General features: G+C 37.2%; 1 protein-coding gene across 4 annotated transcripts in view; it reads left to right on the top strand.

Annotated features, from left to right (window-relative positions):
* Nucleotides 1-3916: 3916 nt before the first annotated feature.
* AOX1 (aldehyde oxidase 1) overlaps nucleotides 3917-25551 on the top strand; it is a 47219-nt gene continuing 25584 nt past the window's right edge. For 2 of the 4 annotated variants that reach the window (XM_082763290.1, XM_082763291.1), the window contains exons 1-16: nucleotides 3917-4018; nucleotides 6095-6152; nucleotides 8700-8883; nucleotides 10104-10212; nucleotides 10790-10916; nucleotides 11799-11860; nucleotides 14500-14580; nucleotides 15451-15531; nucleotides 16619-16763; nucleotides 16929-17021; nucleotides 18591-18742; nucleotides 18975-19068; nucleotides 21600-21709; nucleotides 22578-22762; nucleotides 23930-24092; nucleotides 24963-25055. In XM_082763290.1, the coding sequence (XP_082619416.1) occupies nucleotides 3959-4018; nucleotides 6095-6152; nucleotides 8700-8883; nucleotides 10104-10212; nucleotides 10790-10916; nucleotides 11799-11860; nucleotides 14500-14580; nucleotides 15451-15531; nucleotides 16619-16763; nucleotides 16929-17021; nucleotides 18591-18742; nucleotides 18975-19068; nucleotides 21600-21709; nucleotides 22578-22762; nucleotides 23930-24092; nucleotides 24963-25055 (1797 nt within the window). In that variant the 5' untranslated portion in view covers nucleotides 3917-3958. The remainder of the gene's footprint in view (nucleotides 4019-6094; nucleotides 6153-8699; nucleotides 8884-10103; nucleotides 10213-10789; nucleotides 10917-11798; nucleotides 11861-14499; nucleotides 14581-15450; nucleotides 15532-16618; nucleotides 16764-16928; nucleotides 17022-18590; nucleotides 18743-18974; nucleotides 19069-21599; nucleotides 21710-22577; nucleotides 22763-23929; nucleotides 24093-24962; nucleotides 25056-25551) is intronic. The other 2 variants (XM_082763293.1, XM_082763292.1) reach the window with 2 other exon arrangements.

The following is a 25551-nucleotide window of genomic DNA, read 5'->3' as shown; positions in this document are numbered from 1 at the left end:
AAATACATGAGGAATTAGCAGAAATGCCATTTTATACCTTTTCTAAGGGTATTCACTATTGGTAAAACCACCACAAAACCTTGAGAGACTGCCCATTTGTTTGACAAGTTAGACCTTTGATCTGATCTGGTATACCTCTAAGTAACTAGTACTCTTAAATTTATAATGCATACATTGCATACCCTTTTAAAAAAAAAAAAAAAAAAAAAAAAAAAAAAAAAAAACACAGTACTCTTCATATTTCATTGTAGCATTCATTGGAACCTAAGTAGGTGATGGAGTGATGGAGAAAATCCTCATGGAAACCATTTCCATACATGTTAAAGATTCAAGATGTTGAGAGTATTCAGCATGGATTTATGTAGTGAGGATCTTGCTGAATTGAGCTGATAACCTTCTACAATTAGATGATTAGCTTGGTGTGTGAGAGGACAGCGGTAAATGATCTTTACCTCAAATTTTTAGGGCTTTTGACAGCAATTTTTTTTCAGAATGCTCAACAAACAAGTCTTTTTCATTCTGAAATGTACTGTGTATGTCACTACATTAGCAAAATCATTTTGAAGAGGTGCAGATATGGATGGAATGATAGATTCTGTCCTCATTCAATATTATTAAAGAAATAATTACAATATTATACATTCTTTCCTTTTATTATTATTTTCTTCACAGTTTATAATTGTTTCCTTTTTAACTGAAATGCTTTTGCTAGCCTTCTCTCTGTGTATCAACATCATTAGGTATGTCATTATTTTTTTTTAGAAATCCAAAGAAGTATTTGTTACAACTCATGTACTTTACTGGCAATGCAGCAGCAAAATGCAGGGGTTTTTTGTTTGATTGTTTGTTTTTGTTTGTTTTTGTTATTTTTTTATGGTTTGTCTTTATTGTCTGTGGTTTGAGAGCTAGAAAAAGAAACATGCTTTTTTTCCTCTGGAAAAAAAAAATATTATTGGAGATTGTCTTATTTCTTTTTTTCAGTGAAGGTCCTGCTGTTCTATACAGTCTCAGATACTACCAGCTGGACTGGTATAGTATTTCACATAATTTTCAATAAAACTGTAAGGCTTAGACTTTATGCCTTAGTTTCTTCAATTCCATTCAGTACAGATAACATTCAGAATAACAAAAGATAAAGAAAGTGGCCTGAAGATGAGCAGAAATTACTTGAAATAATTCTGAAATCATATCACTGTTGCTTCTGCTCTTGTTTCATTGTTTTCTCCATCCCAACAGCTTTTGTTGCTCAAGTTGATATTACATACAGGGATATCATTTACTCTGCTATCATCTAAGATCTGGTTCTGTTATTTGTTTTACAAAATAGTCACTCACTTTAGGCACTAGGTAAATTGTTACATTGTCTGTTGAGTCTTCACTGAATGTGCTTCTTCTAGATAAGTTAATACATTAGAAGCTCTTGCTGGGATGGGAAAAATTGATGTTAAAACAGCTCATAATATTCCAGATTAAAACAACTCTGTACCTGTCACAGGAATTAAGATTTTTGATGAGAATAGGGTACTTTGGACTTTTTTCTATAGCTTCAAAGTTGTGGTTTTTTTTCTCATGTTTATTTTATTTATTTATTTATTTTAGATTTTATAGTTTACCACTGAAAGATTTTCATTGTTTTAAAATTTATTTAATCACTTCAGTATATTTAAATTAAACAGGAAAAGGAGACTGATTTGATAAACCCTTATTGGTAAAAGTATCCCTTACAAATGCCTACAACATCTTGAAGTTACTGAAGACTATTTTGTGAGTGAAAGTTTATGCAAAACTTCCATTGGAGTTGTGATTCGTATATTGTTGGAATTTATCACAATTTAAAATTACCTTTGGAGACTTAATTGTTAGAAAGCAATAGCAGTTCACATAGCTCATTTTTTTCTGCAGGAACACGTGTCCTTTAAAAAAGCAGGAGATATGTCTTACTGTTTGAATGTACCTTAACAAAATCAAGTAAATAAATTGTGTGATTAGCTCTAACCATCAAGAAAAAAGCAACTTGTAACTTTGGGAGGAGATGTATGCAGTACTAATTAGATGGATTTACATAGAATTCCCCTCATACATACAATGTAACTGAAAATATGTATGTAATATACTTGTATTTTCTTTTTCTGAGGAAAGTACAGTGCAAGAGGAAGACAATATGAACATTTCATAATTGAAAAAATACCAGGTATGTAATCAGCAAGTGAACTTAAATTCACACAGAATCACAGAATCACAGAATTTTCTAGGTTGGAAGAGACCTCAAGGTCATCGAGTCCAACCTCTAACCTAACGCTAACAGCCCTCCACTAAACCATATCCCTAAGCTCTACATCTAAACATTCTGTAAGAGAAATAGTAAGAGAAAATACACTTTTAATATTATGCTGCATTTAAAAATGTATATTATTTACATACATCATATAAAATAATTCAGTATCTTCAAAGGAATAAGTTTGTATTTTCTTATATGTTCTGGTTCCAGCATCCTACATTTAACAGTATATAATAATTTCAGTGAAATTTAGCAAGAAACATGTCATTGTAAGACAGAGGCCTGGCAAACTGTAATAGACTGAAAAGGAATGATTATCCCATGAAGTAGGTAATATTTCATTGTACTAAATATGAAGTAGGGCAGTAAATATTGTAAAGCATCACTTACTAGGGACTGAAACTAGGTGATGCATTATTCAAAGCTTGTACATGTAAAGCTTTATTTGGTATTGTTAAATATCAAGACTTCATAAAATCTTTTAGTTTCTATGGGATTTGAAAGTTCATTTTCAGAGGCTTTTTAATATTTTTAGAAGAAAACTAAAGTTTATGAATCAGAATTTTCCAGAATATCAGTAAAAACTATCAATAAAGAAGATAAGACCACCACAGAGGTGCTCATAAAGGGTTAGTGTATTCACCACATATACGACTTTCTGCAACACTGAGTGTTTATAATACATGAATATAACAGTCTAGGTGGGAAGATGCAAGCCTGTAACGTCTTCTGAACATGAATTTCATAACTGATTCTTCCTTTGTCTCCTCTTAAGGGGAAAATCACTAGTTGCATCTATTTTACAGAAATCAAAATGTAGAGTCAGACTGAAATATGAACAGACTGAAAACAAAGAAGCATCATTTTAAAACGTCCTACAGAGGGTGCATCCCATGTAACAACTGAAGTTACATAGTTCTTCAGTAACTCGTGGATGAATATGCTCACTCATCAGAGGAATCAGGACTCTCTCCTTCCCTTAAATCGCTGTGCTCTACCTCTGGCATCAGTCTGAAATACTTGAGTTTTATTGAGAGACAGCTCTGTTCAAGTAGAAATGGTTGTTGTTTTTAAAAATAAGTCTAACAGTTACCTCTTATCTGAACAATGTCTAATCACCTCTCCTGAACTCAGCCTGGCATGTGCATGTGCCAAACCCTATGCGGAAGAACCCTGAACAGTTCAGGAAAGAAGAATCTGGCTGCAGTTTGCCATCCTCCCTTTGGTTCACAAGAGCATCTTCTTGTCCTTGCAATTCAGAATATGGAATATTCTTCAAGTTGGCTCCCTGCAGTTCAAAATCAAAGACCTTACAGCATCATTACTTAAAACAAGGTCCTCCAGTTGATGCCTTATAGTCTCTTCTGTCTCTTTCAGGTAAGATTTTTTTTTTTTTTTTAAATATAAATAATACAACACATTGGAATTAATCAGGATAAAGTATTCCCGAGCCTCCATTTGAAAGTTTTCTAAAATAGCTGCAGAATTTCATTTAATTCAAACATTTTATTTACACATTCTGAACTCCCTGGAAAGTTCCTGTTCTGAGTTTGGCAGCCCCGCTTCTGAAGGCGCCTCCCCCAGTTCCCGCCTCTGTGTCCACCCCGTTGCTGCGCGGCTCCGCCCCAGCCTGCCGAAGGACTCCCCAGCTGCCGCTGAAAGTTCTGAGGCTGGAATACGATGTCCTTGCAAGGAGCAGCAGGGGCTGACGAGCTCATTTTTTATGTGAATGGCAGGAAGGTAAGTGCTGCTGTGAGGGGGAGCGGAGAAAGAGCAGTTGCTGTTCCAGAAGTAACCCTGAATGGTGTGGGCACAAATGAGATCTGGTTTCCTCAGACGTACTCACAAGAGTATAACTGAATCCTCTGACAAAGTCTCTGGAATGTAAATCACTCTCCTAGTATTACTTTGGCTAGCTAACTTTCTTGCATCTATCAAGTGCTGTTAGAAGGGGAGAAGCAGCACAGGAGAAGTGGTTATTTGGTTTACATGGCAAGGTTTTGGTAGCAGGGGGCTAAAGGGGTGGCCTCTGTTAGAAGAGTCCATAAGCTGCCCCGAGTTAGATGAAAGACCTAGTTTCAGCTGGCTCTAAACAGACCCACCTCTGGCCAGAGCTGAGCCAATAAGCAATATTGTTTGCGCCTCTGTGAGAGCAGATTTATGAGAGTGGAAATAACCTTCTGTATAACAGCAGCTGGGAGAGCAAGGAGTGAGAACCAGCCCTGGAGGGCAGGAGGTGCTCCAGGTGCCAGAGCTGAAAATCCCCTGTGGATGGTGGAGAGGCCCAGAGTGAAGCAGGCTGTCCCCGTGCAGCCCATGGTGTACCATAGCAGAGCAGATTTCCTTGTTGCAGCCAGTGGAGGAGCCCCTGATGGAGCAGACGGCTGTTGCCTGGAGGAGGCTGCAGCCTGTGGAGAACCCACACCAGAGCAGGGTCCGGGCCAGAGCTGTAGCCCCTGGAGGAGTCCACGCAGGAGCAGGGGATCTGGGAGGATCTGCTGTCCATGGGGGACCCGTGTTGGAACAGTTTGCTCCTGATGGATGTCCCCCATGGTACAGACCCATATGGGAGCATTTCTTGATGAGCGTTTGCCTGTGGGAAGCCATGCAGGAAGAATGGCATCCTGTGGGATGGACCCCACATGGAGCAGGGGCAGAAAGTGACCATGAAGGAGTGGTAGAGGCAAAGTGCTGCAGACTGACTGCAGCACCCATTCCCCTTTGCCCTGTGCCACTTGGGGGGAGGAAGTAGAAGAGGGTGGATGACAGGAAGGTGTTTTTAGTTTGTTTTCTTTGTTTCTCAGTTCTCTAGCTTGTTAGGAATAGGTAATAAATTTCTCTACTCTCCCTGTACCAAGTCTGTTTTGCCCCTGACAATTGGTAAGTGATCTCCCTGTCCTTATCTCAACCCTTGAGCCCATATTTTCTCCCCCTTTCCCTTTGAGGAGGGGGAGTGAGAGAGTGGCTGTGGTAGAGGTCAGCTGCAGAGCAAGGTAAATCCACAATGTGGTTAAAACGTTCCACAGCGCTGTTGAGTTTTGGGGGAAAAAACTTCAAAGTGAAGTGGGCTTTAAACTGGCTATCAAATTTAGGTGGTGAGCAAACTAGTTTTTCATTTGTAGGTGCCTAGCTTTTCATTTTCAATGGTTGTTGGAGAAGAGATGCACAGAGTAACACCAGCAAGTCAGCAAGACCCAAGTGCCAAAATCTGGACTAATGGCCATCATAACGATAATACTGCAAGAGCAAAATTAAGCTTGGTATTGATTCAATGTAACTGGAAGGAAATAGCCGATTCTAAGCAGTGGAATAAACAATCCTCTAATGAAATAAGAATGTAGGCATTTCTGATGCTCTGTTGTTGGTCTATTAAGGCAAGTGCAGGTTTATGTAAATAAAACTGGATGAAAAGCGATTCCTGCTGATACCCTTAGAGGCATCCTCTACTGTTCATCCCAGTAGGTTAAAGTACCAGAGAGACTCTAAAATCTGCAAATCATTAATTCTTTGTGCTATGCTACCTTTATTGTAGCAAAGTTCTATCCCATTTTTATTTTTAGTATGGTTGAAGGTCAATTCCCTCAGTGTGACCTTTCAAGTAAGCAGCATTTATTTTTAGTAGATCCTGGAAACATTATCTGTCTGAAGAATTTTTTACAAGTCCAAACTCTCCTGTGGGCATTGCAATAGGGGTAGTTCTATGAGAGGAAACCAGAGGAGGAGTTTTTTCTGGCTTTGTGGGAATGTACTCTGTACCCTGAATTTTGAAAAGTTTTGCTTTCTTAGTTAAAGATTGGTTTTCATTTCTTACTGCAGATAATAGAGAAACATGCCGATCCTGAACAGATGCTGCTGTCTTATCTGCGAAAGAGACGTATCCTTTTCTTGTTTTTTTCTTGAAGTCACTCAGTTGAAAGTCTTATTAGAGCAAAATTCTCATAAATAATTAAAAGGTCATTTACGAGCTTAAAGAAGCTGTGACTTCCTTAAGATAAAGCAACCATATTAAATGATGTCTTTCTTAAGCCAAATACTCTTCAGTGAGCTACTGTACTTTTTTTTTTTTGCCTAGTTTCCTAAACAAATAAGAGCTATGCTATTTATCACTGTGTGCATGTGTGTATTTATCTGTTTGATTCTAAGAACCTTTTGGCTAGTATGAATAAAACCTGACAGAGTAGGCGTCTCCAAATTGTGTAAAAGTCTCTTTGTGGAAAGAGGAAAGACCTTGTGATGAGAGCCTAAGTCTGTTGGAATTTTGAAGTAATCTGTTAACTTCTTATGAGAAGCATTCCAAACAGATTTCTAAACCTTAAAAACAAACAAAAAACAGGTCTTAACAGCAAGTAAATATGAACAAGTATCAATTTTTAAAATGGGAGGAAAGAAAATAGATAAAGCAGAAGTTGAAAGAGCTAGAGCTTATACCCTGCCGTTATTTTTTTTTCCCAAATTTCTCTCCTGTCTTGGTTTGTCCACATCTCAGTGGCTTTCTCTGTTGCTACAAATTCTGCAGCAGTTGCTCTGATCTTTTCCTCTATTTTTATTTGCCTTTTCTGAGGCTTGTTTATATGTCTTATTTCAACTGTTAGCAATTTTCCAGAACCTGCTGTGCCACAGGCTTATTCCCAGTATTCATGAAGCTGTTTTTTACTGTTGAGTAACACATTATGTGTAGGGACTGTCATCCAGGAGCATGGACCAAATGTGAGAGAGCAGAATCTTCCCTGTTCGGCAGCTTCCTAGGCTGTCTCCTGAAACATATTACCAGAGAGCAAAATGACATATACCATACGCTAGAGAATTCACACAACAAAATGTTTTTATAAACTTTAAATTTTTAGAAGAAATACTTAAGTTGAAACATCTTCATTACTGATCAGTCATAAGGAGGAGTCTGGTGAAGAATAGGTCGCTGTAGTTCTGGTAATTAGGAAATTAATCTTCATTAACTTGTAACAACTTCAAGCTCCATTGAGCTATAAAACATGGCTTCATACCAGTTCTATCACAGGAGTTGTATTTCATTTGTTAAAGCACATTTGTGAGTGAGATTATCTAGGTCCCATATATATGCTGCACTGACTTGCTCTGGCACCTTGAAAAATCATTTAACCTTACTGTACCTTTGTAATCTCCTTATAAAATAAGGATAAGATTAACATGTTTTCTGGAGCTAGTAGGGTTTTACCCTACAATTTAAATTTCAGCTTATTCTTGTATTCTGATGCTTATGTCTGTATAATAGTGTGTTATTCTCTAAGATGTACCTGTACGACTGTGCCTGAGACCACTCAGCTAGCCAGACTTGAGGTACTGATTCTTTTCACAGCAAACTTCCACACATAGTGAGCTAATTTAGCTAGGACGACAGCTAATTTCTTAAACAGCCAAAAATGAATGGCAGGGAGCAAAAATATAGGTCAGAAATAACTTATGCTGATGGCTGCCAAAATTTGTATAATCCGAAATGACTGAGTATGAGGAAATTTAGTGTCTTCCAGTAATGTGTTTTATAATTGCAACATACAATATAATACTTCACTAAGCATCCTGACATCTTTTTTTAATTTTTTTTTTTTTTTTGGCTAAATGCCATAGAAATCAGCATATTGGAACACTGTTAATAACTGTAAGGCCCAGTGTAAATTAGCAAATAAATAGAAGAGTAAGAAGGGAAGAGACTGTATCTTAAAATGTACTGGTTATATCTGACAGGTTAGGATGTTAGTGAAAGGGCTCTGTAAAGCATTTTGCAGTGGAAAAAGTAGTAGAGCTTAATTGGGTGAGATCTTAAAACAATGTATGTGTGTCAGAGCATTATTTCAAGTGAAGAGTGCTAACTCCCACGTTGACAAACAACTTTTCACAACACATTGTTAAAAGCAAAGGCAGCTTGTTTTCCCCTCCATCATTCCATGCTCCTGGCAGAAAGCTCTCTTCCTGCAACTTATGCCAGCTGTGACATTCCTCAGACCTCTCTGTGTACTAATTCCACTTGCTAGACCAGCAGAAAAGTGACCTAGGAAAAACAGAGGGTACCTATCAGCTGGATTAGTGACTCGGTCACTCATTAGCTCATCATTGATCAGCTCGTTGAAGGGGCTGGTGAGAATAAGAATTGGTGCAAGAGGTCTTGTTTTTTTCCAGTTACTTTTCCAGTGGCACTTCTGGGAAAACTTTGGATATTGGTTTTAGTGTCTTGCTGGATATATAACTAGTTTGCCCATTACAAGTTTTTTCTTTTCATGTTTTCACTTATAAAACTTTTTCACTTACTGTTTCTGACTTAATTTACTCCTTCAAAAGAATTTGTTTTTCCTTATCTTCAATCTTATTGTCACTGAAAATTTTAATCATGTATAAGAAAGAATCCAATATATATGCTATTGTATCTAACCAATTATATATTCCATAAAAGTTCAGGAAAAAAAGATGGTCCTCAAGCTTTATAGAAGAATAAAGGCCAAAATGAAACTTTTTTTTTCCCTACTGGTAGCACTTTCAGTCCATCTTACAGGAACTAAGTATGGCTGTGGAGGAGGTGGCTGTGGTGCCTGTACGGTGATGATATCAACTTATGAACCAGCTTCAAAGAAGATATGGTATCCTTACCAGAAAATTTGTAAAGCTTTATGCAAAATTTTATGACTGTAAATGCAGTTTCCAGGTATGAAACTTGAAAAACAAACAAACAAACAAAAACATTTGTAATGTATGTGTTTATTAGTAAAAGAATCCAAAAGGAAGAGACGCTTTAATCCAAAGAAGGACACGGTTTTAAAAAAAAAATCAACTGTTCATTCAGCTGTAAATTTGTTGAAATGCTTAATTTGCTAATACAACCTGACAGCTGCTGTGAGGAGTTTTCTCTTTAGGAAGTGTTAATTTAACATCCTTTGTGCTGACCACAGGGACATAGCTTCTCCCTGCAGTTCTGTCATATAAGTCATGGGAGAATAGGGCAGCCAGAAGTGTGAGTTGGATCAGCCCAGCCCTCTAACACTTAACTCCCTCTCCTTGCCCAAAAGAGATTTCAAAACTCAATAGCAGTTTTGTTAAACTAAAAGCAGGAATAAATTAAATTTAAATTGAAAAAACTTTAATCAAATTGTTTAATACTAACTGTCATTGTCAACGGAGCATCTTTTCAGGTGTGTGTGTGGGGGAAGATATCAAAATGTTCTAGTTGTTCCTTTAGACAATTATGTTATGTTGGAGTACAATGTAAATAAAATGTTTAATGTTACTTTAAGTGTTAAATTAGAAAAACTATAATGATGCTACCGAAAAGAAACATTTCAACTATAGTAAAACAAAGCATTTTATTGTTAATGACAAAAAGCTTTACAGAATTTTGTTTTGGTACATTGTTCCTATTTGGAAGGATTTTTTTTTTTTTTTATTTTAGAATTTAATTAATTAGAATTTCCTTTGGATCAGAAACTTGGATTTCAAATTATCAGCAATAATTTTTTTCTTTTTTCAGAGGACTACACCAACTCTCCCTTCCCCACTTTCTTCATCCAAAACACACTTGAAAGGTTGATTGTGGGCAGGAAAAATGAGAGGGCAATTAGAAAAGACTGAAGTATTAGGGAAGATGTCAGTTCTCCAGAACTGTCAATATTATGTCCTTGTAAGTACAGTACATGTAAGTACTGAGGACAAGAAACACAGCTAGTAAGTAATCTCTTCTATAGCGCTTACTCTCCTGTCATTCCAAATGGTGGTAATGGCTTTGTAAGTAAAAACTAAGTCTTACTTTACCACAAAATAATATTCAGATGTGTTTAAGTTCTTTATTCCCCTTAATGCTCCAAAGTCACTACTCAGCAAATGCATGCTTGCTTCCTATTTGCTCCTTGTATGGTGTGGCGGTCACCACAGTGGAAGGTGTTGGAAGTACAAAAAGCAGGGTTCATCCAGTTCAGGTGAGAACACATTATCATTGTGTAAGAAGATTATTGATTTCTTCCTTTGATTGGGCTGGCTTGAGTGGCAGTGCATGGGAATCAGGGCATGGATATTTCGTGTCACTTATTCCCCCTGATAATGGATAACAGAATACAACACAAGTTTCTGATGGTTGGTTGATCAAGACTGACGATGTGTAGCTCATGATGGACCTTGCAGTAATACTGACACCCTGATCACATAGTTGGTACATAAGAATTGTTGGAGTGAATCAGGCTTACCATTCCATTTGAGGTAATGGTACATCTTGGACAATGCCCTTTAGCTGATGTTTTAGTATGGAAGCAAAAAAGGCAAAAGCCCACTGAATGTTAATTAGCTTCCTTGGTGATGTGTGCTAGGGTTTCACGCCCAAAATAATTACTCTTATTTGAGTATTAATAATTACTCTTATTTTGAGCTTAAATTGTTTTCCTTTATAAGTCTGATTTACCATCAAGAAAGCATTTAGTGTGGGTTTCCTATGTGTGAGAGAGTTTATTAGAAAGGGTGAAGTACGTTGAGAGGAGTGCCATTTGTGGTGTTTTATTTCAGGAAAGGCTTGCCAAGTGCCATGGCTCCCAGTGTGGTTTCTGTACCCCTGGAATGGTGATGTCCGTATACACGTTACTAAGAAACTACCCAGAACCAACTTCAGAGCAGATGACTGCAGCTCTGGCTGGTAAATATTGCCTCTTTTAATTTGTAGGTATGTCATTGAACCATTTTCTTCTGATACTTTGCATACACGAGTGCAAGTCTGTGTGAGTACACATGCATGTGTGTACTCTAAATTGCACTTCCCAGCAGAGTTGCTATTGGACACTGACATTTTATTTCCTGTCATTCTTTTATCCTGAAACATGAATAATGGAGCTGTGGATTGCTCAGGGACAGGTGTTCAAAATATCCTCATATGTATCGTCTGAAGTGTTTTAAATCAGATGCGCAAAAACAACAGTACACTGGAGAAGAAGCTGCCCCTGAAAGTTTCTAAGATACTATTACATCTGGAGTTGAGAATGTCATCAATCTCACAGGAAGAGGGTCCCTTTGTGGTAGCAATAAAACAGTTAAATAAGGTAGAGATGTATGCATGCCATCTTCACTAAGGGTAAACGTGAACATTTTTTGCAGGTAAAATACGTTTTTTGTTATGCTGTGGAGTTATAATGGACTCAGACATTTCATGTTACTATGAGATGAACTAGATGGAGATACAATGCTAAGCTTCACTATTAAAAATAGGTCGGGGGAAAGGAAAACCATTTTGAGTGGGTATTTATCTCCTCTTTCCTGTTTGCTAAGATGTAGTCACTGTTCTTTGAGTGCAGCTTTCAAGTATCTCATATTCCCCTTGAAACAACAGCCTTTTTCTCTTGGGAGCTGCAGGGTCTTAAGTCTAGTGAAACAGTGATCTTTTTATCTCTTTCAGAGACCAAAAACTATATTTTCAGCCTTAAAGATGCAAACCTCATGTAAAAGCATTTTAAACCCACATCTTTAGAAAAAAGGCTTTTTTAAGTGATTTCCTTTTTTTTTTTTCCTTTTTTCTTTTTTTCAGGGAACTTGTGCCGTTGTACTGGATATAGGCCAATCCTAGATGCCTGTAAAACTTTTTGTAAGGTGAGGAGTAGTGATTATAGAAGTTTTGTCATAACTTTGTTGTTATTATTAGTACTCTTTTAAAGTACAAATAGATTATGCCTCTCAGTAAGTTTATGAACTAATGTTTTAGTTGATAGGTTCCTATGGAGTATGAGGAGCATGAATTATTATGAAATATAGTATTTAGATTAGAAATTTAGACAGGATGCCCAGAGAAGCTGTGAATGCCCCATCCCTGGAAGTGTTTAAGGCCAGGTTGAATGGGACTTCGGGAAGCCTGATCTAGTGAAAGGTGTCCCTGTCCATGGCAGGGGGGTTGGAGTTAGATGATCTTTAAGGTCCCTTCCAACCCAAACTGTTTTATGGTTCTTATATACAGACCATGAAGATTTTTAATAAGACCATGTATTTTTCCTCTGTTAAGAGATGCAGATCAGAATCACAGAATCATCTAGGTTCTAAGAGACCTCCAAGATCACCGAGTCCAACCTCTGACCTAACCAGTCCTCCACTAAACCATATCACTAAACTCTACATCTATATATCTTTTAAATACCTCCAGGGATGGTGTCTCAACCACTTCCCTGGGTGGACCATTCCAATGCCTAACAATCCTCTCGGTAAAGAAGTTCTTCCTAATATCCAACCTAAACCTCCCCTGGTGCAACTTTAGCCCATTCCCCTTCATCCTGTCACCAGGTACATGGGAAAATAGACTAATCCCTACCTCACTACAGCCTCCTTTCAGGTACCTATAGAGAGCGATAAGGTTTCCCCTGAGCTTCCTCTTCTCCAGGCTGAACAATCCTAGTTCCCTCAGCAGCTCCTCATAAGCCTTGTTCTCCAGACCCCTCACCAGCTTTGTTGCCTTTCTCTGGACTTGCTTGAGTACCTCCATGTTCTTCTTGTAGCAAGGGGCCCAAAACTGAGCACAGTACTCGAGGTGCGGCCTCACCAGAGCCGAGTATGGGCGGACAATCACTTCCCTAGCCCTGCTGGCCACACTGCTTCTTATACAAGCCAGGATGCTGTTGGCCTTCTTGGCCACCTGAGCACACTGCTGGCTCATATTCAGCTGACTATCCACCAATACTCCCAGGTCCCTCTCTGCCCGGCAGCTTTCTAACCACTCATATACCAGCCTATAGCACTGCTTGGGGTTATTGTGCCCCAGGTGCAGGACCTGGCACTTGGCCTTGTTGAACTTCGTACAGTTGACCTCAGTCCATAGGTCCAGCCTATTCAGATCCTCCTGCAGAGCCTTCGTACCCTTGAGCGGATCGACACACGCACCTAACTTGGTGTCGTCTGCAAACTTACTGAGGGTGCACTCGATCCCCTCATCCAGATCATCGATAAAGGCATTAAAGAGAACCAAAAAGACCCTCTGTTCCCCTGAGAAGGCAGTCACCTACAACGATCACCTTTCTTTCTTAGTGGAGGCAGTCCTGAGGCATGGAGTTGACTTCCTTGCCTTAGGCATCCTTCTGGGTAGACTGTTAAACTCATCCTCACACACCAGTATCTCAAGCTCCAGGGCCTGAAACCTGTTGTGTAAGGGCACCAGGGAAGGCTGAGCCGGTAGGGGGGTTGCCTGTGACGTTGAGCAGGGACCTGTCTCCATTCCTCCTCATCTCCTGGGTCCTCTCCCTCTGCTTGGCAGGACAGGGGGTCCACCACTGTTTGGGGTGTCTCACCCTGGTGCCTTTCCTTCAGGCTTTGCAGGGAGTTGCTCCACCTTTCTATCTCGTGCTCATACTACTCCCTGATGATCACTGAATCACAGAATTGAAAGGGTTGGAAGGGACCTCGAAAGATCATCAAGTCCAACCTCCCTGCCAAAGCAGGTTCCTTGGAGCAGGCTGCCCAGTTGGGCATCCAGACTGGCCTTAAATATCTCCAGAGAAGGAGACTCCACAACCTCCTGGGCAGCCTATCCTAGTGCTCTGTCACCCTCACCGTGAAGAAATTCTTTCCCATGTTGGTGCAGAACTTCCTGTGCTCTATTTTGTGACCATTACTCCTTGTCTTGTCCCCACAAACCACTGAAGAGAGGTTGGCCGAATCCCTCTGTCTCCCACACCTCAGGTATTTATACACGTTGATGAGATCCCCTCTCAGTCTTCTTTTCTCCAGGCTGAGCAGACCCAGGAAATGATAAATATGTTGAAAATATGAATAGGAAAATGATTAATAAGGTGTCTAGTGGCCTAGCCTGTTTGTTTAAAAAAAAAAAAAAAAAAAAAGGGAACATGGGAACTTGGTGTCTGGCATGAATTATGTAGAGTACTCCAAAGTAACTACATGTGTTTTATCATGGATCGATACTGGCATAAATAACATGTCAGAGACCTTCAATGAAAGAAATGGGAGACTGAACTGTGGATAAAAGAAATAATGTTGAACGTGTGTTCTCACAAGGTCCACCAAATTTCATATAACATGAAATATTTTATATTAAGGACTTGAATATCACAAGATTTTAAGATATTTTTGGATATTGTTTCTTTTACACACAAATCCTTCCGATGCAGTTAATTATTAAATGTTATCCAGAACTTCATTGAAATGTAAGGAGAGACTCTTAATGGCTCAAGCTGTCTTTAACTTATTGCCAGCCTGGGCACTATTTTACTGATAGAATGTTCCTATTTTAGGAATGTGTTTGTTGTCAAAGTAAAGCAAGTTGTAAGTGTTGCTTGGATCATGAAGAGGATTTGTTTGACAAGGAAGAGAAGGTAGGATTTTAAGTATTTTAACTGTACTAGTTGGTTTTAGAACCTACAGAAAAGAGTCTTGCATTGTGTATTTATTGTAACTATTCAAGGTATAGGCATAATCAGTTTATACCTTCCACCTTACTCACCTTTCATAATATTACAGTTGTTATATATAAAATCAGATATTTTATTATTCCTCACAAGAAATTTGGAAATATTTTTAAAAATCAAGGCTTCCAAGTGTATTCTTTTATGAGAAGGAGATGATGTAGCAATCGTCTTTTTTTGTTGTTTTTTTGTTTGTTTGTTTGTTTGTTTATTTTGCATTATGCAAAAAATCAGGGCATATGTTGAACTGTCTAAAACCAACAACAAGTGATAATCTGAATGTAACCACTGATCTCTTCAGAATCTAACTGTTGGCTTGAATCCAATAAACTGCTACGTTCCTAAAAATAAGTCAAGATTCTAGTGTTATAAGAAACCTTTTATTCATGTATGTTTGACTTCGTTCTCTGTTTTCTTTCAATAATATCTGATCTACTTCTCTGCCTTTTGGGTTCTGTAGGTTGGCATGAAACCAGCTACTTTCTTGCAGTAGGACACCAGGAAGCCTGTAGTTAGTCTTTCAGTTATTTGCCTCTATACTTGCTAATACACACATTTATGTTATGAGTAAACTTTGAAAAACTGTTATGACTACTTCCTTCACCAGCAGCTTCAAATGAAGCATTGTAATTTAGCACAAAATGCAAAAGGTAATGGAATTGCCAATTTTCTACTGGCTTCATTGGGGCCATTACAGGTTTTTTTGGTTTTGTTTTGTGTAGAAATAAGAATGAGAGAAAAAAATAGATACTGTCTTTGCTTGTTTCCTTTCTTTTTAAGATTTCCACCAGATTATATTCACCAGATGAATTCCAGCCCTTAGATCCCACTCAGGAGCTTATATTTCCTCCAGAACTAATGGTAATTTTTGCTACTTACAGACTACTCTTTAGTTCTGTCTTTTTCTTCTTAGTAGTCCATAGTTCAGGACTCATTCTAACATCCTGCTTAGCAGTGATTCATCAGAAAAAAAAATTGTCATATGATTCTGGTTTAATTTTAAAAAGTTATTTTTTTCCCCAGTGATCTCATTGAATAATCACATACAAAAAAATCATATTGGGAAGCTGCAGAATTAAGCATTAGGAGGAGAAGACAAAGTAACCTAAAGGGAGTGTTCAGTATGTACAAATGCTTCCTAGTAAACTGGCAAATACTTTTTATCTAACATTGCCAAAGTAGTACATTTTCCCCATTTTGTGGCTTAATAGTGGTCTTGTCTATCAATAGTCAGCCTTAAATGGCTAGCCAGTCTGGGGAGTGTTTAGCTCTACTGATTCAAGTGGGGCAAAGATATGAGCAGCTAAAATAAGGACACTGGAATATAAATTGTCAGTAATCCTTGATTATTGAGAGCAGTATATGCCCTAGAAAAACTAAAAGCTGCTTCCTTTGCAGTATTGTCAAGGTATAAATTCAAAGACAAATTCTCTATAGCTAGCTGTCTGCTTACAGAGAAATGTTGAGAACTGTGAGATAGGTGTTCCTGCCTATGTATTTGTACCCACACCAGTTCACAAGGTTTTTCCAACTGATCAGTAAACAGTGGTAGAACGTCCAGACACATCCATGTGTTTACATAAAGGAATGTGGCTGCTGTTGTCACTGGTAACCTCCAAACAAAGGATGCAAACACCTCCCTAAGTATTTTTAATTATTTTTTAAATTAATTTCAGCAATTGCAGAATCTATTTGTACTTTTGTTTATTTGTGGGCTATTTATTATATTTATCATCAATCTGGTCCATTGGACTCAGTCAAAATTTGAAAAAATCACCAATGTGCAAAGGACCAGCCTAACAGTCCCCCTTCTGTGCATTTTGAAGGCTTAAGTAGAATTACCATATTTTAAGAACTTCTTTTTACTTCCAGTCTAATGTCATGTCTGTTAGACCCTGCCACCTGTCTCTGTGTCTAAATATGCAAATCTGCTATATTTCTCCATCAGAGAATGGCTGAAAATCAACCAAAAAGAACTCTGTTTTTTCATGGGGAACGAATGACATGGATTTCTCCTGTATATTTAGATGAATTACTAGATCTGAAAGCTGCCCACCCCAAAGCACCTTTGATTGTTGGGAACACCATTGTGGGTATGTATGATCTGAATGTCTTCTGTTGACATTGTTTCAGCCTCCATGAGAGGAGTGGGACTATGTTTGTCATTCATTATGTTTTCATCTGTAAGCTTAGGCTCCTCTGTGTTGGACCTTCAGTTATGGAATATACATTTATGTCTGTGCCTTCCCATTTGGTAGGACCTCAGATGAAATTCGGAGGCATGTTCCATCCAATTGTTTTTTCTCCAGCAAGAATCCCGGATCTGAATGTGGTGAAGTGCACGGATGATGGTTAGTAGACCTCTCTTTGTTTCAGACATGGGAGATTCCTCTGCAGTAGGGGATGCTACTCCATTCCATCATGCTGAAGGTGTGAAGTGCTGTACAATGATCTTGGCTCTCCAGTCATGCCTAAGCATGCTTGGCTATTTCCTGGATCAAGATGGCTGTCTGTAGCCACTGTCCCAGCACATGGCACAGTTTTATACCATGTTATGTTGCATAGCATAGAGAACCACAGTGTGTTAACAACTTTGTACAATTGTCCACATTAAAAAAAAAAAAAAAGTCTGTGATTCAACTATGATAGCTAATTCACACTAAATAATCTTGCTCTCAAAAATAACAGCATTAATTATTCCAAATTAATACCCTTGTACCTCAATTTGTATGTTTGAGATCAGCACAGTGATATTTTTAATATTGAAGGTAAACTAGGTTTTAGCTTTAAAATTAGTTCTATTTATTTTTCAAATAGCAACTAAAAATACATTTAAACTTCCTATAATAGCATAACTTAATTAAATATAAATTACATCGTGCATATTTATTGCATAAGTTTTAAGGAAAATCAGGGCCTGTATCTGATGAAGTATACTTACTACATGCCTGAAGCCACATTTTTGAAGTGGGAAACTGTATTTGACATTACTGTCATTGCATCTAGAACATCTTTTTCAGTTTGCTTCAATCAGCCAGTTCCGGCCGCCAATTAATTCATTCTTAGCTGAAAAGTGGTTGGTAATTTACAAGAAGCATGGAGAATGTTTACTGTTTCTTTTATTCTATAAATAATATCTAGTCATTGGAGTGTAAGGCTTACTCATTCTAACATGAGAGAGATTCGGTTTAGTTTGCCAACCAGGAAGAGTATTTCCTCTCTTTAATTAGATTTCAATGCAGAGCATGTTTTGATTATTTTTTTCTTTAAGTACATAAATTTTAATATAGTTTTACTTAATAAAATCCAGTGGAAAATATTTATATTTTGAGTTATATTTTTAATTGAATTCCAGTTTCCATTCAAAAAATTCACACATTACATAAATGAAACCCATTAATAATTTTGAATTAAGAGGCACTTTTTACCATTTTATAGTATTGAAAATTTTTAAAGTATAGTCTTAATATAAAAATTTATCACTGATCTTTCTAGTGGGGGAAAAATACCATATTCAGTGTTAGCATTACTTACCTTGTTGCAAATGCTACATTAGAAGAATAACTAGAATGTAAATAGTGGTTAAAATAGGAAGAGCCCATTGAAGCTGCCTCAACTTCAGGTGAAACTTCACACAAACATTTCAACAAACTTGATGCAAGTAAAGCAGCTGGAAGCAGAGAACTGAGTTCCCTTTTTGTACACATGTTGAGCCATTAGCTCAACTTCATAATTTCATGAAACTTTACCCTCGGTCTCCTGAATTGAAAAGTCACAGTTCCTTAAATATGCAAAGTCCCTTCACTTTATGCCTACCTGTATTGCACATGAACAGTCCTAGCTCTACAATCTGAACATAGTTTAAAACTCAGACAATAAAGCAATACTCACATTACACTTTCATAATATTTTGGTAACAGGATTAACTCTAGGAGCTGCCTGCAGCCTGTCTCTAGTTAAAGACATCTTGAGAAATGCAATCTCAAAGTTACCTGAGGAGAAGACAAAGATTTTCTATGCTGTCTTGAAGCAATTAAGAACACTGGGTGGAGAACAGATAAGAAACGTTGCTGTATGTTGTCTGTTACTTAAACTGCCAATTGCATGTTGAACAAAGCTTTGTTAATTGCTTCTGAACACAAGTACAACTTGCCTTTTTAATTGTCTTTAGTTGTTAATTTTCTATGAGTGCATCTTTTCGAGCTCTAAATATGCATAAATGTGTGTATAATCTTATTTATAATGACAGAACATGAAAATATGAAGGCAATGAAGAGAGGTAAGATTTTATTTTTTTTCCCAAGTCTTTAGGTGGAAACATTGTAAGTCGAAAATCAACCTCAGACTTGAATCCTATTCTGGCAGCTAGCAACTGTATGCTTAATCTGGCTTCAAGAGGTAAGTGGAGATATCTTGTCTCTGTACTAGTGTCAGAGATGCAGGATGCTACTGTATGAGGTGCAGGGGTGACTGGTGAGTGCTTGTTAAGGAACCCTTTTCCCACTCACATAGAAGATCATGTCGAAGTAAGAATATGTCAAAGATTCTCATGTCAAAGTAAGCATTCAGACCATCCAGATTGTATGTACTTCTGTGGGCAGTGAATTGCCAAAAGCATTTATAAAACCTGGTAATCTGAGTTATCTGTATACAACTTCCCCATCCTTCTGGTAGGTAGTTTTCTCTTTAACTGATACTTGTCCCTGGTTTTTAAATTACCCTCTGGCCCTGACAGGAACTGTAGTTTCTTGTTCCTCACATGTACTTCCAGTAAATAGAGGAACCACTAGTCCAGCACTTTTTTCCATGCGTATTTCCTCATTTTCATTCCATCACTCTATACTCCCCTCAAATAGCTTCATTCCTTGTGTACTACTTTACCAATTTGAAGAGTGATGAAATATTGGTAGACTCAGCTGTCTGGTGGCTTGAAACTGTATGCTGTTCTCCTTTCCAGATGTCTTATGTCCTTTTTTTGATTCTATGATTCTAAGACCTATTTTTGCCCTCGATCCAGAGAGCATATGTTACCATTTCAGACCATGTAATATTTTGCTCAGCACCATGAAATACGTGTTATTTATGCATTTGCTTCTGAGCCAGGATTTCATGAAATAGATACACAAAAAAATATTATTTATGATTTCCATTATTTCTTCCTGCATAGTTTGCCATTGAAGAACAGAAATACCTGTCAGAATGTCATTCTGAAAAGTCAGTGTATACACATTTGCATCTCCTCACCCAACAATTCCAGTGACATGCCTATTTATTTGAATGATGAATAGAATCACTGGCTGATACCTCTTTCTGTTAGCATGGAAGAATTTTACTGCTGGGAGAGGATTTCAGGCATTTTCATAGGTTTTTAACATGTTTCCTTAGCAAAAAGTGGTCATTGAAACATAGGAAATGTGGATTGTTTAAGAAAAGGAGGTTACAGAGATGCTGTTTTTTCTTAGTATTTCTCTTAAATCATAGTGTAAAGGAAAAAGCATTTTCCCAGATTCCGGCAGGCTTACAGGTGGGATTGGGCAATGTATATAAACCAAGTTTATTCTGGGTGCAATTGCAAATGCAAAACACCAGAAATGCCAGTGTTGCTATTTTTAAGTGTTACTTTTCAGATTTGCACTTCAGCAAAATAAAATTCCTGTACTAAAGTTTTGCTGTTACACTGGTTATGTTTTTTAGGAATGCAATTTTAATGCTAAGTGGTATTCTAGGATGAATAGAATACAGTGTCATCATCACATATAACATGAAAACATTATAGAAAGTAATCTTCCTCTAAAGCAAACAGTCTTACAGTATCAGGCTCACTGAATGTGAGAGGAATATTTTAGTCTATGAACTTCTTAAAAATTAAAAATGACACAGATTATTATCTGTTTGTACAAAGTTTTGGGATAGATCAGGGCTACTATAAGACATGTATTGTCTAGTAATTACAAATATTTAAAAATACAATGGACACCATAGGTAGCATGTGCAAAATACAAAGGACATGGAAGATTAGTAAACGTATATATACATAAATACACATACCTTGATTTCATCTGATAAATGCACATGGTGGATCAGTGTGGATTTCCATCTGCACAATGTGTATTTTATACCTTTGTGTTTTTGCAGGATCATAATTCTACTTAACAGTTGCTTTGCTGGTATAGTTGCAGTCTTACTGACAAAATTTCTTGAGCCAATGGAGCTTGTTTAATTAATATAATCAATTTTATATGTTAAAATATATATTGGATTTCCACTAGGAAGGCTTGCTAGCTTAACTGTGTAGTGGTATTGGCATAACTTATGTAGCATAGATGTTTAAGTGTTCAAAGAGCTCTTATAGATTTTGCTTCCTGATGTAATTTTGTTCTCTTCCCTTTTGAAAATTCCACCTTTTAATCTTACATATCATAGAATGATAAACATAGCCACTTTTAGAATAATCTACAAAAAGAGAAAGGAAAAGGCATTTATTCCCTCTGGACACCTGGAACTGCTCAGTCTCAAGACACACACACACACAAAAATAGCTTTGCATTTTTGCAGCACATCTCTCTCATTCAGTATTCTTACTCACTCCTTATACTTTAGTAGAAAATGTAGTGATGACAACAGCTGCAGAGATTTGGAATAGATTGACAGGAGCAGGGGAAGGGATTGTTGTTGCGATAGCATCAGAAGGGAAGATTACAGAATGGGGATAGTTCTCTGTGCCTTTTATTAGGAATATGGTTTTATGCTACTTTGAAAGGTAGAGAAATCATATTTATAGAGCATATGACTCGTAAGATGTTTTATAAACTCCAAAATTATTTACTCATGAAATATGCGTGTGTTTTTTGCCAATTAAAAAATGTTCAATGTATGTTAGTTGCACTATTGTACAGAAGTTTCTGGATATGGGATTTATTTTTTTTTAGGAAGAAAGAGGCGGATTCCCTTGAGTGATATTTTTGCAGATGGAGTTGGTAACAATACCATTATGCCAGAAGAGATCTTAGTCTCTGTCCATATTCCCCATTCGAGGAAGGTAAGTTACTAGTACATTTAGGTTTCTTTTAGGTAGAGTTGCAGACTCTTAAATGAAGAGCAGGAAGGGGGCATAATCCATATGTTTAAAGTAACACAGTTACTGCTCACTTTCTGGATTCCTTACATTTGTTCCTGATAGTGTCATACTATCTCCCAGTTTCAGCCAAAAAATACAACTCAGTAGGTAAATAGTGATATGTAGTGTGATATTCATACAAAAGTTTACTCTGAAATGATGAGGGCAATAACAATTAGCAGTTCACTACAGAAAGGGTTCTTGGACAAGTTGTCATAGTCCTCATCCAAACAGGCTGCCCACATGTGGTATGGTTGGCATCAGGCAGGTAAAACATTACCACCTTTTGAGGATTTTTCCTAAGATTAGATAAGATTATACATGTGCTTTGTGCTTCTGTAAATGTTGCTGAACTGCGTAATAGTCTTCAACTGGTGTTGTTTGCAATGATGAGTATGTGATTTTATAAAATAATTATGGGTGATGTTATCTGAGCACTGAAGTCAGGCAATACTTTGAAGCCTCTAAGCTTTTGGTCTTGTTATAAATGCAGCCCCACTATTCTTCTCCTCCCCTCCACAAGATCCCTATCTTCTGTGTATCTGCCATGAGAAAATTTAGTCATCTGAACTGTGTAGGTAATGGAAGATCAAAAAGAGACTGCTAGAACATCAAAGAAAGGTAAAGCTACTGAAATATCAATAGAAGGAAGTGTATGGTCTTGAACGCTCAGGAAGTTGAATTTGTGCTGTTCATTTTGATTCTCTTGCTTCATGTAATGTAAAAGCAAATTTTGCTTTCAGATACTTACATGTGTGCAGGTTATCCACTTCTGTCTGATCTTATTCAGGGAGAGTATATCTCTGCATTTCGACAAGCACCAAGGAGAGAAAATGCTCTTCCAATAGCCAATGCTGGAATGAGAGTCCTTTTTGAAGAAGGTACAGACAAAATAAAGGATTTAAGCATTTTCTATGGAGGTGCTGCCTCAACCACTGTCCATGCAAAACAAACCTGTTGGACACTTACTGGAAGGTAAAATTTCTCAGTGTTTTCTACATCTCAGAATAAAGGGATGTTGAGATCTTGGGTGTATTTCCTTGGAACATGAAAGCACATGGGAGATTTGAGTTACCTGGCTTATGCCACACATGGTCAAGCAAATGGTCTGGTCAAGCCCAAATAATGACTTTTTAGGACCATTATGTTTTGGAGTCTGCACATGGGTGCAATTCCAGTGAGAAGGATGTAGAGAGATGTGAGATTTGAGCTGTGAAATAAGCAGATGAGGTATACATAGTTGTGGACTTGTACAAAAGCATTGGGAGATGATGCTGGGTCCCATAGGTTTGATGATCCCCTAGCATCAGTGTTCCCAAGTCCTTCAGTTTGGCTCTGATAGATACAAGGAATGGAAATTTCAGATGTGCTTAAGAAACTTAGGAACACAAGTCAGACCTTAACATTTTCAATATCTCTTCATCTACAAGATCATAATTTCTGACGTTCATTGCTGACATTTTTCTCCCCTTTGCAGCATCTTTCCAAGGTTCCAAGGTTTAGGGCACAAAATCTACAAATAATTCAAGCTCCATTTATCTAAATGGATCCCTTCCAGACTTTTTTTAACCAATTAATACACAACCATTTCACTATTTTTTTTTCTGCTTTATGTGCTTAAATTTATTCTAACAGATTTATATTCTGATATCTAGGGTTGTGTAATTATGGAGAATTAACTGTGTTTGAGATACTTCAAGGAAGGCCTTTTCAGAAAATGTGGAACAGCAATTGAACATTAATCAGATTACTTAAAAGCATCTCCAGTTTGCACCAGTATTGTTGTTCACTTTTCTTTAAATATAGGGCAGTATCTGTGGAACAATGGTAATCCATAATAGTGTTAAATCAGCTTTAAAAATTTAATATTTTTTGTTGTTATTGTTCATTTTTAAGAAAAGACTGGCACAAGACTTAATTCTTCTGACTTAAGAGACCTCAATTCTGTGAGCAACATTGATCTACACAGTTTTTGAAATTTCAAGCCATCATTAAAATCAATAGCTTCATTGTAAGCAGGAGGGTACAAAGGTATTACTACAGTTTAAGTGTGTGCATTGATAAATATTGATATATATATATATATATAAATAATGATCTTGAGCCCTTGTCTGATGGTGTCTGTGTTATTCTTTTTGACAGACAGTGGAATGAACAGATGCTGGATGAAGCTTCCAGATTAATCCTTAAAGAAATAGCTCTTCCAGGCTCAGCCTGTGGTGGGAAAGTAGAATATAAAAATACTTTGATAGTCAGTTTCTTCTACAGATTTTTTCTGGAAGTATTGCAGTCATTGAAAACAATGGTAAATTGATTTTTCATGTTTGCTTTTTTGCAAGCAAATGAAGTTTTTTTTTTTGTTTTGTTTTGCTATCTGTTAATGTTTGAGTATGTACATTCTGCTAAATATTGTCCTTCTTGGGTTCAGATCTACAGCACTTAAGTCCCAAAGAGACTGATGGAGAGGTGTCTGCTTAACTTTTATGTGCCCAAATATATTATGTGTCCAAGGTAGCATGTACATTAGGGTGTTAATAATAACAATAAATAATAGTAAAAATTTGAGCAATATTAATGCAACAGTGTATCAATACCGATGTGTCAGTATATTACCCCATCTTTCTGTAGTTCAAAAAGCAAATAAAATACATATAAACACTTTGAAAGGTAACTGTATGTGTTAAACGAACCCTCTTCCGTGTTTAAATTGTTGACTGGGAAAGAAGTCTAAAATCTGATTGGCCCGATAAATTCTAGCTGTAATTTGTTTACTTTTGTTTTCATCTGTTCTTCTGAGGGAAACCATACCTGTTGCCTTTCTTTTCTGTATTACCGTAAGCACTTTCATCTGAATTACCATTTCTAGGTAATTTACTAGGAATGATTCTATGCCAATTTTGGTCAGGCTCAAGAAGGAAGGTCTTCTGACTATCCCTGCTTTATTTTGCTTCCTTGAAACACACGCATTTGTCAAATTTAATGTATTTTTAAATATCATTTAGTGAAATCTTAAAACTCTACAGTCTTTTCAAATTGTCATTTTAGAGCCTAACTTGTGAGAGTCTTGAAGGAATTTTCTGTATAAAGAGCATGTATTTAGTGATTTTGGTTCTTAGCTTTTTTTAGTTGTAACATTCAAAATGTGAGTTTTAATAATAATTCACTTCCTTTTCAGGACTCTTGCCGCTATCCTGGCATACCTATGGAATATGGGAGTGTCCTACAAGACTTCCAAACCAAAATGCCCCAGAGTATCCAAATATATCAGGCAAGTGATTTTATTTTAAGATTGTACTGTGGTGTGTAAGACTTGGTAAATAATAATAAAATACATCAAGCATGATCCACAGAGTGAAGCTCAGGTGTAAATTTTCCAAAGGACTGAGGACAACAGGCTCTGAGTCCTTGTTTATAAATGTATCAAAATTGGAAAAACCTTGTCAGTAAAAATAGATTCACATGGATATTCTGACTTCTACACAGTTCACAGAAGGTAAATATGCAAAACAAATTCCATTGTCAGCATGCTTAAACTTGGTATATGGCAGTGTTCAATCCGATTGGAAAAATCTTGGACCAAGATCAAAGAGACTGAAAATCCCAAGAATATGTTAGTATTCTTTTCTCGAAATATACTTTTCTTAGGCTCTCAGAGGGCTCTGAGCTCTTACTGTAGATTTAGGAAAGAAGATGAAGTTTACGGTGGCTATCGGCTTGAACAGGAGCCTTCAAGGAGAAGTCAGCAGTAGAGGGTAGCAAAGAAC

The sequence above is a fragment of the Aythya marila genome (genome assembly GCF_965140915.1).
Source record: "Aythya marila genome assembly, chromosome: 6".
NCBI lineage: Eukaryota > Metazoa > Chordata > Aves > Anseriformes > Anatidae > Aythya > Aythya marila.
This window is presented reverse-complemented; position numbering and strand designations above follow the sequence as displayed.